The 14,299-nt window shown below is 37.6% G+C and overlaps 1 protein-coding gene across 4 annotated transcripts in view; it reads left to right on the plus strand.

Moving 5' to 3' along the window:
- Window positions 1-14,299, plus strand: part of FAM13B (family with sequence similarity 13 member B) — a 41,078-nt gene that overhangs the window by 10,427 nt on the left and 16,352 nt on the right. For 3 of the 4 annotated variants that reach the window (XM_031598362.2, XM_031598364.2, XM_031598363.2), the window contains exons 3-11: window positions 539-729; window positions 1,154-1,366; window positions 2,960-3,137; window positions 3,717-3,861; window positions 4,956-5,113; window positions 9,997-10,038; window positions 10,934-11,089; window positions 12,788-12,923; window positions 13,167-13,190. In XM_031598362.2, coding sequence (XP_031454222.2) covers window positions 573-729; window positions 1,154-1,366; window positions 2,960-3,137; window positions 3,717-3,861; window positions 4,956-5,113; window positions 9,997-10,038; window positions 10,934-11,089; window positions 12,788-12,923; window positions 13,167-13,190 — 1,209 coding nt within the window. In that variant the 5' untranslated portion in view covers window positions 539-572. Of the gene's footprint in view, window positions 1-538; window positions 730-1,153; window positions 1,367-2,959; window positions 3,138-3,716; window positions 3,862-4,955; window positions 5,114-9,996; window positions 10,039-10,933; window positions 11,090-12,787; window positions 12,924-13,166; window positions 13,191-14,299 lie in introns of those variants that run through there. The other variant, XM_090150732.1, reaches the window with a different exon arrangement.

Raw genomic sequence — 14,299 nt, forward strand, 5'->3', positions numbered from 1 at the left:
AGTAAAATTTTGAATTTGATACAGGTGTTGAAAATTTCATTGTGTAGATCAAAAAATGCCAAACCTACGAGATGCTGATCGCATCTAGTTCTGTATCACCAAATATTTACATCTCACGTCACTTAACACCACTGGGGTTTTGGTTTGGAATTATCCACTATTTTCATTTCCTCGAGTGTCTTTTGAGGGTCATTTTCAAAGCCTGATTGATAAATACAGTCAATATACTGAACGATCTGGCTCTCCAAAGGTATGTTAGAAGATCCTCAAGTTACAGAACCAAAAATTAGATTAATTTCTTTTGCTGCATTCTTCTCGGTACTCTGCTGAGGACTGGTCAGAGCACGTCATCAGTTGTGACTCATTTGGTTACCTGTATTTGGAGTCATTACAGAACTCTTCATTAAATCGGTGCCCAGACTGAGAGAAGCTGGAGTGTGTTTGCATTTGGAGTTAAAATGCACTGTGTAACAGATCAATAACACTCAGCACTGTACGATGAAGTATGACTTCAATGATGATTATTCTTCTTTGACAGAAAAGACAGCTTTGATTTTTGGCTGCAAAAAGATATGAGGAAGAGCTCCTCCCCTTCCTTGAGTAACTGCAACTCTGTTCTTGCTAACAAAATATTTGGAATTCCACTTGATGAGCTGCAGCAAGAAGGGCAACCAGACAATGAGGTTCCATTCATAGTCCGCCATGTAGTGGACTATATTGAGGAACATGGTATGTATTATCTTTTTAAATAATCTACTCATCTGTCACTTCTGCAAAATAGACTGGTTTTTGACTAGTGTTTATTTTTAGTTACTTGTCTTTAATTGGCTCTGGTTCTTTTTGTATATTTTTATTTTAATGATACACCTTTTCAGTGTTATGTTTGATTACCACTGTTTTCTGGAGGATATGAAGGGCAATTACACCAGTAGGGAACTTTAGCAGTACCAAAACTGCACCATTTTCAGTAATGTTTACCTTATTGTTGTATTAGCTAGACATAAGATTGTGTTTAGGAAAAGTTTCTCCAACTGTGGTCATGACAATCTTTAATTCAGTGTGCAAATTATACATATCTGATTGTCAGTAGTTTCCGATCATTTTATCCATACCAAATCTTAAAACTTATTTTTGCTGCTTCCTTCTAACTCAGGGGGTCTGGAACAAGAAGGACTTTTTCAAGTCAATGGGAACGCTGAGACAGTGGAGTGGCTTCGGCAACGATATGATAACGGAGAAGATGTGGACCTGGTTAAAGAAGCAGATGTACCCTCAGCTATTAGCCTTCTTAGATTTTTTCTTCAGGAACTTCCAGAGCCAGTTATCCCAGGCAGTTTGCACATACATTTGATGCAACTTTCTCAAGGTAAAAACTGTTTTTGATGGAGGCATTTATTTTTAAGACAAGACCACTATTCGTATGTGTTTTTGTCTGTTTGTGTGTTGGAGTTCATAACTTGACTAGTAAGAGTGTCTTGTGGCACTTTGCTAATGAGGTAACCTCAAAAGGTAGCTGTGCCAGAGTTTCCATGCTCCTTGACATCACAATCCACAGGAGTTCTGTTCATCTCTCGTTGTTGGTTAGTACTTCTTTTCAAGTGCTAGGCTTTGTTTTCCTTAATAAGAGTCACGGTTTTGATTTTCTGTTGAGTTTGTGTTAGTACTGTTTCTTCAGGGTAGGATTTATGTCGCATTTAGGAAGTGCTGAACCATGGGATCATGTCCAGCAGTGTGAAGCTGCTTCTGCATGATTTTGGAGCTTTAAACACTGGCTGGTTATCTGGGTAATTGGTGAGCAGAGGCTGAGCACTGATGCCTTTCCTATGAGGCTCTGATTAGTCTTCTGCAGGAAACGTTATTTGAAAGCTTCTGTCCAGAGAAGCATGTTAAAACCTGAAGTTCTGCTTGTGTATTTGTTGTGTGCGATAGCGAGAAACTGAAGTGCATACCAGTAGATGAAATCTCATTAGTGGCATGTTTGCTATTTCATTTCACATTGCTGAAGTCCTAGTTCACTGGGTAGCTCGTGAACTTTTTTTCCCCTTCCTTCTTGAAAAATATGATAAATAAAAAGATTTGCAAAAGGGTAATGCAGAAAGCCGTTGGATGCTCTTTTGTCAGCTAATACTGCTATGCACTGTGATTTGCAGTGCTACTTACCAGGACTGGAAATGAGATTGTGGTATACTCCTTTGATGTGACAGTATAATTTCCTTCTGTGACTTGTAAACTACAGTGTGGAACCCATGGTCTCCCCCACCTTTAAAGAGATGCCTGTGGAAGGATTTGAATGTGGCTTTTTTTTGGGGGGGGAAAAGACTTACACAGCAATAATTCCTGCAGCTTTCCCGTTGGTTAAAATTGTAGAGAAACTCTGTATTTCAATTCAAATGTCAGCTTACTGTCTATACTACTTTTTTTTTAAAATGTAAAACAAAGCCATTTCAGAAAGCTTAAATGTGCCTGTTTCGATTTCCTTGATGCAGAGGAACCCTTAAGTGTTGTTTCCTGATATTATAATTAGAGGTTTGATTTCCTTTTTTTTTTTTTCTTCTTGCTTTTGATACTTTCACTGTCTGGTAGTCATAGAGAGAGCTCTGTTTTAAGTAGAAGAACTGCTTATAGAAATGCAGAGAGTTTTAGTAATTTTGTAACATACTATAAATAGGGTATGGATGTGTCTTTGCAGGATCTGTATTGTTTGGTAAACTAAGATTAACCTAACAGCTTAGTGAAACTTTTGGTTTTGGGGTAGTTCTTTCTCAGACAAATAGAGCACAAAAATCTCAGTCTGGACAAATGTAACTCAGTTTCTGACAACTTTATGGATGGTGAACTGGCCAAAGGACAGCAATTACTTCTGGAGTAGAGGCACAAGTCAAAAGGTTGATGATCTACTTTTCTGCATTATGTTATTTTAATTTTGTGATTTAAATATTTTTTTTATTATGTTTTGCAGATTATAATAATGAAGATGAATTTGGAAGAAAGTTGAGGTTCCTCTTGCAGCAGCTTCCACCTGTTAATTACAGTTTGTTAAAGTTTCTGTGTAAATTTTTAGCCAATGTAGCATCGCATCATGAAGAAATTTGGTCAGCAAGTTCTTTGGCTGCAGTCTTTGGCCCAGATGTTTTTCAGTAAGTGGATTATAAAGGTTTATGCAATACTTCTATGTGAATCTGATGGTGGAAATCTGTAACCCAGGGCCTCTCCTAGTCCCTGAGTAGCTGCAGCAAGTATGCTGTATGCTTTGTGCAGTGTGTTTCTGTGCCTCCCCTCTGCCACCTGGTACAAAATTTTTGCTTGGATTTAAACCGTAGGTTTGATTGTCTTATTATTGTTATTTCTTTGAGGTTCAGTTTTTTCTTTTTTATTACTATTTGCAGCAAAAAAAAAAGAGAAATCTGGAAGGAAGCAGTCAAAATACAAATGTATCCTGGTATTTTCCTTTCAACAGGAAAATTTTTGAGGTGTAATCCTCCCTCATGAACAGTTCATTAACTAATTAGTTGTTTCATCATCACTTTCAGAAATATAAAGTACTATAAAGTTTTATAATGCAGTGGTGTGAAGGTACACTTAAAATTGTGTGCTCAGAATGGCATAGGGATAATGCTGTGAAGTGCAGTCGTTTGCAGTGGAAGCCATTTGCAGAAGTTTTGGGTGGCATTAGTTGGATTTAAATTTTTACTCTAAAACGATATTGAAATGTTTAGCATTTACACAGATGTGGAGGATCTGAAGGAACAAGAAATAGTTAGCAGAATAATGGCGGGACTTCTGGAGAACTACTATGAATTCTTTGAAAATGAAGAGGAAGATTTTTCATCTACTAATGATTTAAGCTCAATAACTGAGCAGGTAGGAATATTTTAAGTGGCAATATTGTATCACTGAGGTATCCATTATAGCATATATTTATGAAAGATATGTTGAAATATAATACACCTTTTGGTAGTTCCTTGCAAACTGACAAAATCTGGTATTTCCTTAATTTGATTTTCTTAATATGGATATATTTGCAAAATTATTGCTTGGTAGTAAATATAGCTGTCCATCTAGAAAAGTATGTATGGACTGAACCAACAGTAATAGCTTACCCAAGACAAGTAAGGCAAGTAAGCTGGTTGCTTCCTCTTTGCTGCAGGAGACATTTTGTTTGTTCATCCAGACTAGCAAGCGTGGGCAGCCAGTTCTGGGTTGAGCAGCTTCTGCTCTGCAGCAAAGTGCTGCAGCTTTGCAACGTTTGCTGTCTCTTCAGCTCTTAGCAAGAGTTTGTCTAGCACTGAAAGCTGACATAGTCCTGCTGGGTGCAGGCAGCTGCTAAATATGACAGGCCTGTAACTTCTGCAGCCTGAACCAGAGAACTGTTGCCTTGGGTTGGGATGAACGCTCTTTATAGTTAGTTACTCTCATGCTTGAGAATTACTGACTTGCTTCTGGTTCGTTATGAATCTTAGCAAAAGCACTTCCCAAGGAGGCTTTGTATGTGTGGTGTGGTTGCATTTTGTTGTTGTGTTTGGTGCTGTTGTGGCTTTGTTTGTTTGTTTTTTGTCTTGAAATTTTGAGACTTGGCAGAGTGTCCCTTGAATTTCGTGGTGTCTCCACCAGATGTCAATAGCACACTTTGGTTGGGTCCTGTTCCCTGCAGGGCCAGTGCAAGACTGAGTGGAGTTAGGGAAACAGGGCAACACCATGTGCAGCCCTGTGTGCAACCACTGTGCAGCTGGGCTTCTCCCTTAGTTCACTGCAACAGAAGAAAGGGGTGAAAACATTACATTTCATTATGTAGAAGGTTTTATACAAAGCAGATATTGGGTACCTGTGTTTTTCTAAAATTGAGGAATATTGTCTTTTTATAAGTATTGTGTTTTTTATCTCTTTCATGCTTCTAATTCTCTGGAGCTCTTAAAAGAAACTTACAAACCATTAATTGTGAATAAATCTTTGTACAGATAAATGATCTCTTGGAAGAGGAGGAAGATATAAAGCTTGAGCAGTCTGAAGAACTTCCAGAGGATGGCACAGAAAAACCTGTTGAGCGGCCAGCTGTGGTGCATCTAGATGTGACAGGGAGTATCTCGGATTCCAGGAGCGTTACAGCATCAACAAGGTAACTTGTTTCTACATTGGAATGTAGTCTGTTGTGGCGTGTGAGGGAGGAAACCCTCAGACTGTTGAGGTGCCCATGAAGCGAAGCTTTCAAAGTAGGTGCAGTTCTTGGAGCAGTAAAATGAGGAATAAAATAACTGCTCCCAAATTCAGCAGAAGAAGGTCTGTGGAACTCAGATTGGGTTATCTATGATTTGTGCAGAGGAATAGGGAGAAAGAGCATATTTTACTGATGCTATGAAGTGGTATTTTCTCAGTAAATTTTATATCCTCAGAAACGACATGCATAAACTTAACCTCTTGGACAGAAGTGAGTTTGTGCTTGCCTGTAATGTGCAGGTTTATGTTTTATTTGCTTGCAGTAGACAAGTTTTTTTTTTTTTTAAGTCTGCTTTATTTACAAATTCATAATTTCTGTTTAGGGAATTTTATTTTTTTGCCCTCTACAGCATTTGTTTTGGTCTGGGCATTGCAAGAAGCACCTGGAAGGGAGGGATGAGGAAAAAACCTGTGGTAGAAGTCTGAAAGTAGAAGAAACACAGGGAAATCCAGGAGGAGGGTTAGTGCCTTAGGCTGACAGGTCTCATGACTGCAGGGATTTCTGGTTGAATTCTGTTTAGCTGCTTTGCTGCACATTTTCCTCATTGCAGGAATTTTTAAAATATAAAATAATTAAGTTACAAAACAAGAGTCATGTTTAAATTATATTTTAATTGTGTCCTTATCAGTAATCCAGCTGCTCAGTTTTAGTTTGACTTAAGTCTATTAAAAAAAGCCTTCCAGAAACTGGAATTCTGTAAGAGAACTCTGTGTTCCAGTGGAGGTTTTTGAGCAATTTTACTATTCATAGGCATTTAGATGCTTGTGGAATGTGCAAGCGCAGCAGTAGTGATGAACTAAACAAGTTTAAGAGTTGAAAGTCACTAGCCTGAAGAGAAAATCATTTTACAAGATGTTTAGGGTTAATTAAAAATTAATAAGCGTTAATTATGGTTGGCGTTTAGCATTATTTGTGGGAAAGCATAAGGAGGAATCTTGTTGAGGAAAAGAGACAATTTTTATTGTAAAACCAGAATGACTGCAGGAAACGTCTGAAAAAAAAAAAAAAAGACTGAATGAGGAAATACGTTGTATTAAACTTCTGCTGTAAATATTTTTGGGAACTGAGAAGTGTTCAGAACACACGTTTAATGGCCCTTTTTGCATTTTACTTTCTTGATTTATTTATTTATTTATTTATTTTTTAATAAATATTAATGCAGATTGGTTGGGGTGCTTGTCTTGGCATAGAGCATGCAGCAATTTATAAAGGAAAGAGGAAGGAGAAGTGAGCCTTAAATATGATTCTTACCATTCGTTAATCAGGAGTTTTGTTTCCTCCTTGCTGTCATCAGGTTTTGGGAACCAGTATCTGTATAGTTCTGATCTCCTTATCCACAGAAAAGAAAAGACTGAGGTTGCATGCTCATCATCTTTAGATGGATTGTTTCGATTCATCCAGCAGGGCACACGACCTTCCCTTCAGCTATTTGAGCTATAACTTACAACTTGCCTTGCTACCTCTTTTTTTTTTTCACTCTTCCTACTTGTTCTGTGTAAGACATGACAGTTGTGAATTGCGTGGTGCTGGTTTCTCTGAGAGAGATGAGGTGAGAATATGGAAAATCATTCATGCAGTTTGATTTGGTGACTGGTATTTAAAGTAAACCTGTTGAGTGATCTTTCAGTCTGTTATGCAGTCAAGGAGTGTTTGTGCACGAGCTGACACGGTGTATGTAAAGGAAATGTATTCCCCCTTATCAGAAGCCTTTTCAACATGGCTCTGTCAGTTTTTGCTGTCCTTACTTCTGTAGAAAAGAATTCCTGACTCAGCATTGCAGCTGACATGAAGGTGTGCTGTTGAAGAAATCACCCTGGAGTCCTTAGCTGTCAGTATGCTGAATTTTTTCCCTACTGCTGTTTGCCAGCTAGTGTTTGGTTGACTTTTTGCTGTTCATCTCAAATATCATCAGTTGTGAGCTTGAGGTGAAATCTCCTTGATGTGTTCTTTGGGCTTTTCAAAATGCTGTGTGTGTAAAGAGGTGAGATGTGACGAGTAGGAAGTTCTGTGCTTTTGTCTGTATTAAATGTAACGATGAGGGTGAACTCCTCACTACTTCTGTGCTATATTATCCAGTTTTATTTCAATTAGCTCAATCAAAGAGAGAAAGGAGAGAAATGGTTACAAAAGAACAAAATTTATATATAATGAGGCTATCTAAATATAACAAATATAACAAGTGCTTGAATTGCTAGAAAATATATTACAGCTTTTAGCTTAGCTCTCTCTTCAAACATCCAAATACTTTTTACTATTTCTACCCTGGAAAATATGTGAACAACATGTTAGAAAAGCTTTCAAGTCTTGATTGGGCAGCTTATTGTCAGGAGTGACCTCATGTTGCAGTCTATTTCTATTTAGACTGCAGGGTTTAGTGCAGCACTCCAGAAGTGCTGTCTGACAAGCAGCCATTGAATCCACGGGAGCAGTATGCATAACCTCCAGCCAACAGCACACTTTGCTCTTTTTCAAATGAAGCATTTTTACATGAAGTGTTCGTTTGGGATAGCAAAAATAATCAGGATGGCCTGTAAAGTCCTGCTGCACAGGTAAACGCATGGAAGGAAAACATTGCTTTGTGAATGCAGATAATGCTTTTTAACGTTATGCGAGATGAATGTATTCTGGGGATATTGTGAAATGAAATAATGTCAAAATTGCTTTTGTTCTTAATGAGAAGTAAGAATCTGTGTACTGTCAGTATATTAGCAGGAAAAGTTTTGAAATGTTTTATCTCTAGATAATGTATTTTTCCATCACAGGATATTTACAAGGACTCTTAATGGGTAGGGAGAAGGTGCAAGGGGGATCCTCGGGGGTGGGTTAGCATTGTGAAACAAAAGACTTTACCTTTGTGTGTCTTGCTGTGTCATGCTGCATTAAGACTGTGTAGCAGTATAAGTTGCAGCTTTTAAACAAGTATTCTTAAACTGTGTCTTAATTCCAAAGTTGCAATGTGTTTTTAGCTGAGCGATTGAAACGTTTCTTTCAAAAAGTGCTTAATTGCTGAAGTGATTAGTAGAAGACATAGGATAATTCTTTACATAGTAAGAGGATTGTTTAGGCTTTGGAATGCTGCTGAGTTCTGCACATCTTTTGCTGAGTACTTCTAATGCATCTAAAGGTGTTTATGAAAAGCACCGATGAATGATCCTCCTGTAGGGCTGAAGGTTATGCAGTAAGATAGAAAATTTTGTTGTCAATCATGTCTGAAATCTTTTGGATTCTTTGGAGATGAGCTTGATTCTCCCCACTCCCGACACAGTTCCTCATTGTCTCAAGTGATAGTGATAGAACAAAACGATTCCAGGTCATCACAATTTCCTATAATTAGTTTTTGTACTTGTGCCCTTGACTCAGTTTTCTTTTTTACAACTGGTGTTGCAGTGCTTTGTGTTCTCATTGCCTCTTTTTTCCCCTGCTGCATCCTAGGGAGCAACTGCTTAATAAATTGTTTTTTAGTGTACGTATATTAGAACTTCTTAAAAGTAAGCATACCTTTTGTAATGCAGCTCTTACGGAACTTGCTGAAAGTACCCATATCCGATATTTAAGTGCATCCATTTTGTTTTGATCTTTTTTTTTTCTCTGAAATTTTCTCATTCTTCTCTCTCTTATCTTGTTCATAGGGCTGAACATATTCACAGCCTTGTCCCTTCATTTTTTATTTCAAATCATGCTGATGCAGAAGTTGTTTATCAGCAGACTTAAGCACTTTGTACAAGCAGTAGGGCTATGCGGAACTTCTGTGTATGGACACCAATAAAAAACGTTCACAACTCAAGATAAACATCTACCACTTCTAGGTTTGAAGGAAAATGTGTTAATGTGTTTAAATATCAAGCTGGCAGGCAAGTCCTGTATGGCTTGTGTTGCATCTACTTAAAAAAAGAAACAGTAGAAAGTCTGTTTCAGGTGGTGTGATTATTTCACCTCTCTAGTGGTGGATATAGAACTACTGGTGAACTCTGAGATCTAAACAAGATACTTCTTGCTGTATTAAAGCTATTCTTAGTTAAGCAGAGAGACCACCAAATGATTTTTCGAGTACAAACAGAGCTAATATCAGCTAGAACCATCCTGCAGAGGTACCTGTTCAGCTCCCAGTGAGGTGGCAGTTTTGCTTTGGTTCCTCATGTATTCATGAAAATCTTAAAAAACCACTGTGGCTGTCAGCAGTGCTGTTATGTGGTAAAAAGTAGATTGTGCTAGGAGATTCCAAAGTGCTTTACAAGTGGCTACCTCATCTCTTAAAACCTCTGGGAAGTACCTGCCTTGTATTTGAAACCTAGCTGTCTTTGGAGAATACTGCAGATGTGTTGAACATTGCAGAGTAAAATTGTGCAACAGTCTGACAGGCAGGGAAAAGTCCCTGTGAACTGCAACAGTGAAGGAAAGCAAAGTACTTTGGAACTTGCTTGAGGCAGCAAGGTTAAAATCTGCGTTCTTAAGCAAGGTGTCAGGAAGTCTTTTAAGACTAAGGGATTAATATTTCCCATGGGAAAGACCATACCTCTTACAGCTTCTTAATGTACTGAATATTGGCTCTTGGAAGGCAGAAACCTGCACTGCTGCCTTGACAACTTTGTTTTATGATGGCATTCCACTTTGGATGAAGGAATCTTATGGGGACTGTAAATAAGTATTACTTTGCCCCCTGTTTTTTCAGTTTTTATTAGCTTCACTGCATGTAGTTTTTTAGTATTTTCAGATTTGTTTTCTATTGTTTTCTATTGAATATGCCAAGTTTTGCATTTCATTAACTTATTCCTTCTGTATTGCAGTGCTCATATTTCTCCCATAAGCATCTTGCCAGCCTCTGCAGAGTAAGTATAATGACAGTGTATAATTTGTGAGTTGTGTTGTTGCTATAACATATATCAGTATATTGTCCTAAAAGAACAAATGCAGTGGGTTTGATGATTAGTTATGAATGAAAATTGCAGAAAAACTTAACATGCATCAGTGTTGACTGCAGAAGCATGAGAGCACAGTGTGGTAAAATTTAGATTCCAAACCCCTTTGTTTTTATAATTATATATTTCCTTTGGCTTTATAATTGTTTTCACAATGTGTTTTCAGCACCAACTTTTGTTTATAGTTAGTAGAGTTCTGAAGAATTGCATGCACAAATGTGGAGGAAAATAAAACACAATTTTATAGCCCTAATTTTTATTTGCTTTGGATAATCTGGCTAAAAAGTACACTCGGTATAATCTGCTTTTAAAGAATATTCTGTTGCTGAAGTACCTTCAGGTACTTCAGGCTGTGTCCTTCATCACGTACTGGCTTAATGTCTCCACTATTTGTTGGATCTTGCCTTTTGCAATTGCAGTCCTGTTCAGGAGGTGCTACAGCCAACTGTACTGAAGTGGTACGTGCTCCATGGTTGGCTCTGACCTGCTATAGATGCAGGATTTGATTGTTGCATACTTGTGTTCAGGTTTTGTACAGTTTGGGGTATAATATTTTGGGGTTTTTGTTAACTGTAGTCATGGTAATCTGTTACTTTTAAGATACTTTCTTGTTTGGTTATTATTACTTGATAGAATATAGTGGTTTCAGTACTCCCCATTGCCTAGAATAGTTAACCTGCTTTTTTTCTTTTCCTTGAAGTATTTGGCATCAAAGATTCATCTGTTGTTTTTACCCTTCTGCATAGTTGATCAATGGAGACGAGGATTTTTGATATGAATTCTGTGGCTTTTCTTTTCTTTCTAGCATTTTAGAACGAACAATCAGAGCAGCTGTGGAACAGCATCTTTTCGACCTGCAGAGCAGCTTAGATAATGATCTTAAACAAATACAGCAACACAGACTGGGCTGTAACAATGATGCAAAAAGTCCCAGCGGGGATGAGGAAGGATCTAACAACCAGTAAGATTTTTTTGTATCAGTGTTAAATTGTAGAGGATTGTATATTTAAGGTCTTCCAAACAAAAGTACCCCATTACCCCTCAGCCAGAAGCACAAGTTAGGACTTCTGTTATTAGCATAGAAATTTTAAAGAAATTTTTAAGTCAAATCAACTTTCAACCAAGAGAAATAACGAACAGTGCTTGAAGCAAGTGTTCTAAGTTGCTCTTATATAGCTACAAATTGCAAAGTGTAACTACTTTACTGCTGAATTTTGTGCAAATATCACAAGACCTTATTTAACCCACTCTTTATCTCATTTAATGTTACTTGTGACTCAGTTTTACCATATATAAAAATTTATTGTAGGTGCTATTTCAGTTTCTTTACCATGCTGTTCTACATCAACATAGCTATTGTACTTCCATAGCTAGCAGTCAATAAAACAGCTAACAGATAGAAAGAGCACTGTAGATGTATTTTGTGCAGGACTTCAGTCTCATTTGATCAGTTTTTGTTATAGATCTTAGTGTTTATGGGTGTAGTGACTTCCAGGGCACCACTGAGACGCTCTGACCTGTTGATGTTTTATTAAATATAAATAAATGATCACAATTAATTCCCAACTCCAAAAATATGACATTAAGTAGGGCTTGGGAACATAAGTTCACTAAGGTCAGAGCTTGAAATGGTGTGGAGTGTTCAGAGGGTCAAATGCTGTTTTCTGTATCTGCTGTTTTTAGAAGTCTTTAGTCCAGATTCTTGTCAGAGATAAGCTAGTAAGAGATCATAAAGGTGGTAATCATTGCTCATAATGTTCAGTTGTTATAAGTTGAATTTCAGGGTTATAGATCTAATTTCTTTGATATAAACTCTAAGTGGGTGAACATTCCCTCTTGTAGCTGAATCCCGTTAGTTATGGCATAAGCGTTTTAAGTCTGGCTGGCTTCACAGAAGCAGAGGCTAAAAGTACCATCACTGCAGGTTTGAAACCCAATATGCCCTTCTGGCACTGTCTCTACTTCAGATGCTTCTGTGTCATTCCACTGTGGATTAACTGTAATAGATGATACATGATAGCATTCTTGAAAGAGGTCGTCCAGGTTCTTTAAAGCAGTGCAGTCAACATATTGTGCAAAAGACAGATGCATAGCTAAATAAATAACTAAAAACTGCAGTCATCAGGAGTGGATTTCTTAGGTATAACAAAATAATTACAGGAATTAAAGAAAACGTAACTAAAGTGTAAAATTACAGACCATCCTGTTTAATATCTAGAAATGCTTTTAAAGTAGTTTGGTTTTTCCTGAGGGAGGAGAAGAAAGGCAAAAGTCAATGGCTTGCAATGAATTATGGAATCATAGTGACAGTCATGCTGACATATAAAGAATCTATGGACAAACAGGAATGCTGTAAGTTAGTTTTAATGTGGATGTGCTTTTACAAACCTTAAGTTGAATGCTAGGAATATAGAATGTTGGAAATGACGGGGTTTATCGGTGAAGGGAACATTTTGATACTAACTTAAATTAGCTGACTTCAGTATTGAGAGGAGTGCAGTCAAGCAACTTCATCTAGTCAAGGTGGTTTCAGATAAATCCTTTTTTATATATCTACCACATGCTGTTGCAGAAAATCTCAGAAGTGTGTATAAGCTATGTGAAGGTTGTTTGAAGGCTGGGGAACAGATTACTGATGTTTTACTGTTTGTTTCTTTAGGAATGATGTTATTGAAAATAATGACATTGGTAGCAGTGAGAACACGGGAGACTGCTCTGAAGTATTGGTTAGCACAGATTTAGGCAGCGAAGATATGAAACATGATACTGTAACTGAGGAGGAAGAAAGCATTCAGGTGAGAGGAAGAGCTTCCTGTACATGGAAATTGTGAATTGCAGTGATTTCAGCAAAGTGCTTGGGGCATCAGAGTCTTCGTAATAGCTCTGATGCAGCTTTATGTGGTTCAGTTGCTTTGCACAGTTAATTTCCTTTTCTGCTGTGCATTCTTTGTAGACATGGAGAAAAAATTTTGTGGAGAAAAAATTTTGTGTACTTTGCTGCAGCTTATTTGGACCCTGACTTCTCTCTCTTTTTGCAGGTACTGGCCCTTCCTTCTGCTGAGGTAAGTTAGTGCATCAACAAGCATAGCACTGGTTAGAATAGCATCTATTTTAATAAAGGCTTTGTGAGAAGAGGGTCTAGGGCTGTGACAGTAACATAGCCCACAGTATGAACTTCTACTGTATAAAGCAGTGGTAGAATGTTAAAACTGTAACAGGAAGACATTGTTTTGTAATTGGCTGTTTCTCAGCCTTTTCTTTCTTCTCACAGTTTTTGTCAGTGAGAGGGATAGATGTCCTCCTCTTTTCAGCGTATCTTCATTTCCTGTCTGCTTGAAACAGGTTCTGTTACTTCTCCTTGAACCTCTTTGCTTAGATGTTTGAGTTCTGCTGTGCTGACAGCTTGACCCCCTCCATCCTGCTGAGAGCTCTTATACTTGCGGTGTTACACAAAAGAAAAAAGAAAATTAAACTTGTGGCCTCCTGAGAAGAGGAGGTTCAGTGTTTACCTGTTGTCTTGAAGTATTAGAATTGACCATTTGTGTTCCTATACAGAAAAATCTGTTTAGTCCTGCATGAACAGACAGTAGGATATGACGTTATTAGTAAAAATAGAACATTTTATATATTTTTAAAATTGTTTTGCTCAGAAAATGAAATGTTAATGATGCCTGAAGTTGCTGTTAAAGTTCAGAAAGCAACTGTGTTCTTTAATGGATCTCAAATGACTCTCTGAATAACCTAACAAGCTGACTGCCAGTCGCAGCTGTTATCCTTGCATATTGCTTTAGAATCTAATTCTATAAATCCAAATTTTGGTGCATTTTATTCTGTCTCAATGGTTTCAGTAAAAGAACAGCTGAGAAATCTGAATGATACTTTTTAAGAAACGCACTCACTTCAGGGCTAAAAGAACATTACTGCAGTAAGAATGTGAAGGGAGAGCATGATGCTTGGGTGTTGCATAGGGGTGTAGGAGAGTAAAGATGAGCTTCTGTACGTGAGCTTTGCTTTAGGTCTGAAATGGAGAAGGAACAACTGATTCTGCGGCTACAATAAATGTGATTCTCTATGGCAGAAAAGCTGTTATTAAGAAATTGTTTTCTTGAATTGGAACTTGTCTTGAGGACTGAAATGTTGAGAATGGAGTTATGTCTGAGGAAGGAAAATA

This window comes from Phasianus colchicus, chromosome 15, assembly GCF_987193195.1.
Source record: "Phasianus colchicus chromosome 15, bPhaCol1.hap1.1, whole genome shotgun sequence".
NCBI classification, from domain to species: domain Eukaryota; kingdom Metazoa; phylum Chordata; class Aves; order Galliformes; family Phasianidae; genus Phasianus; species Phasianus colchicus.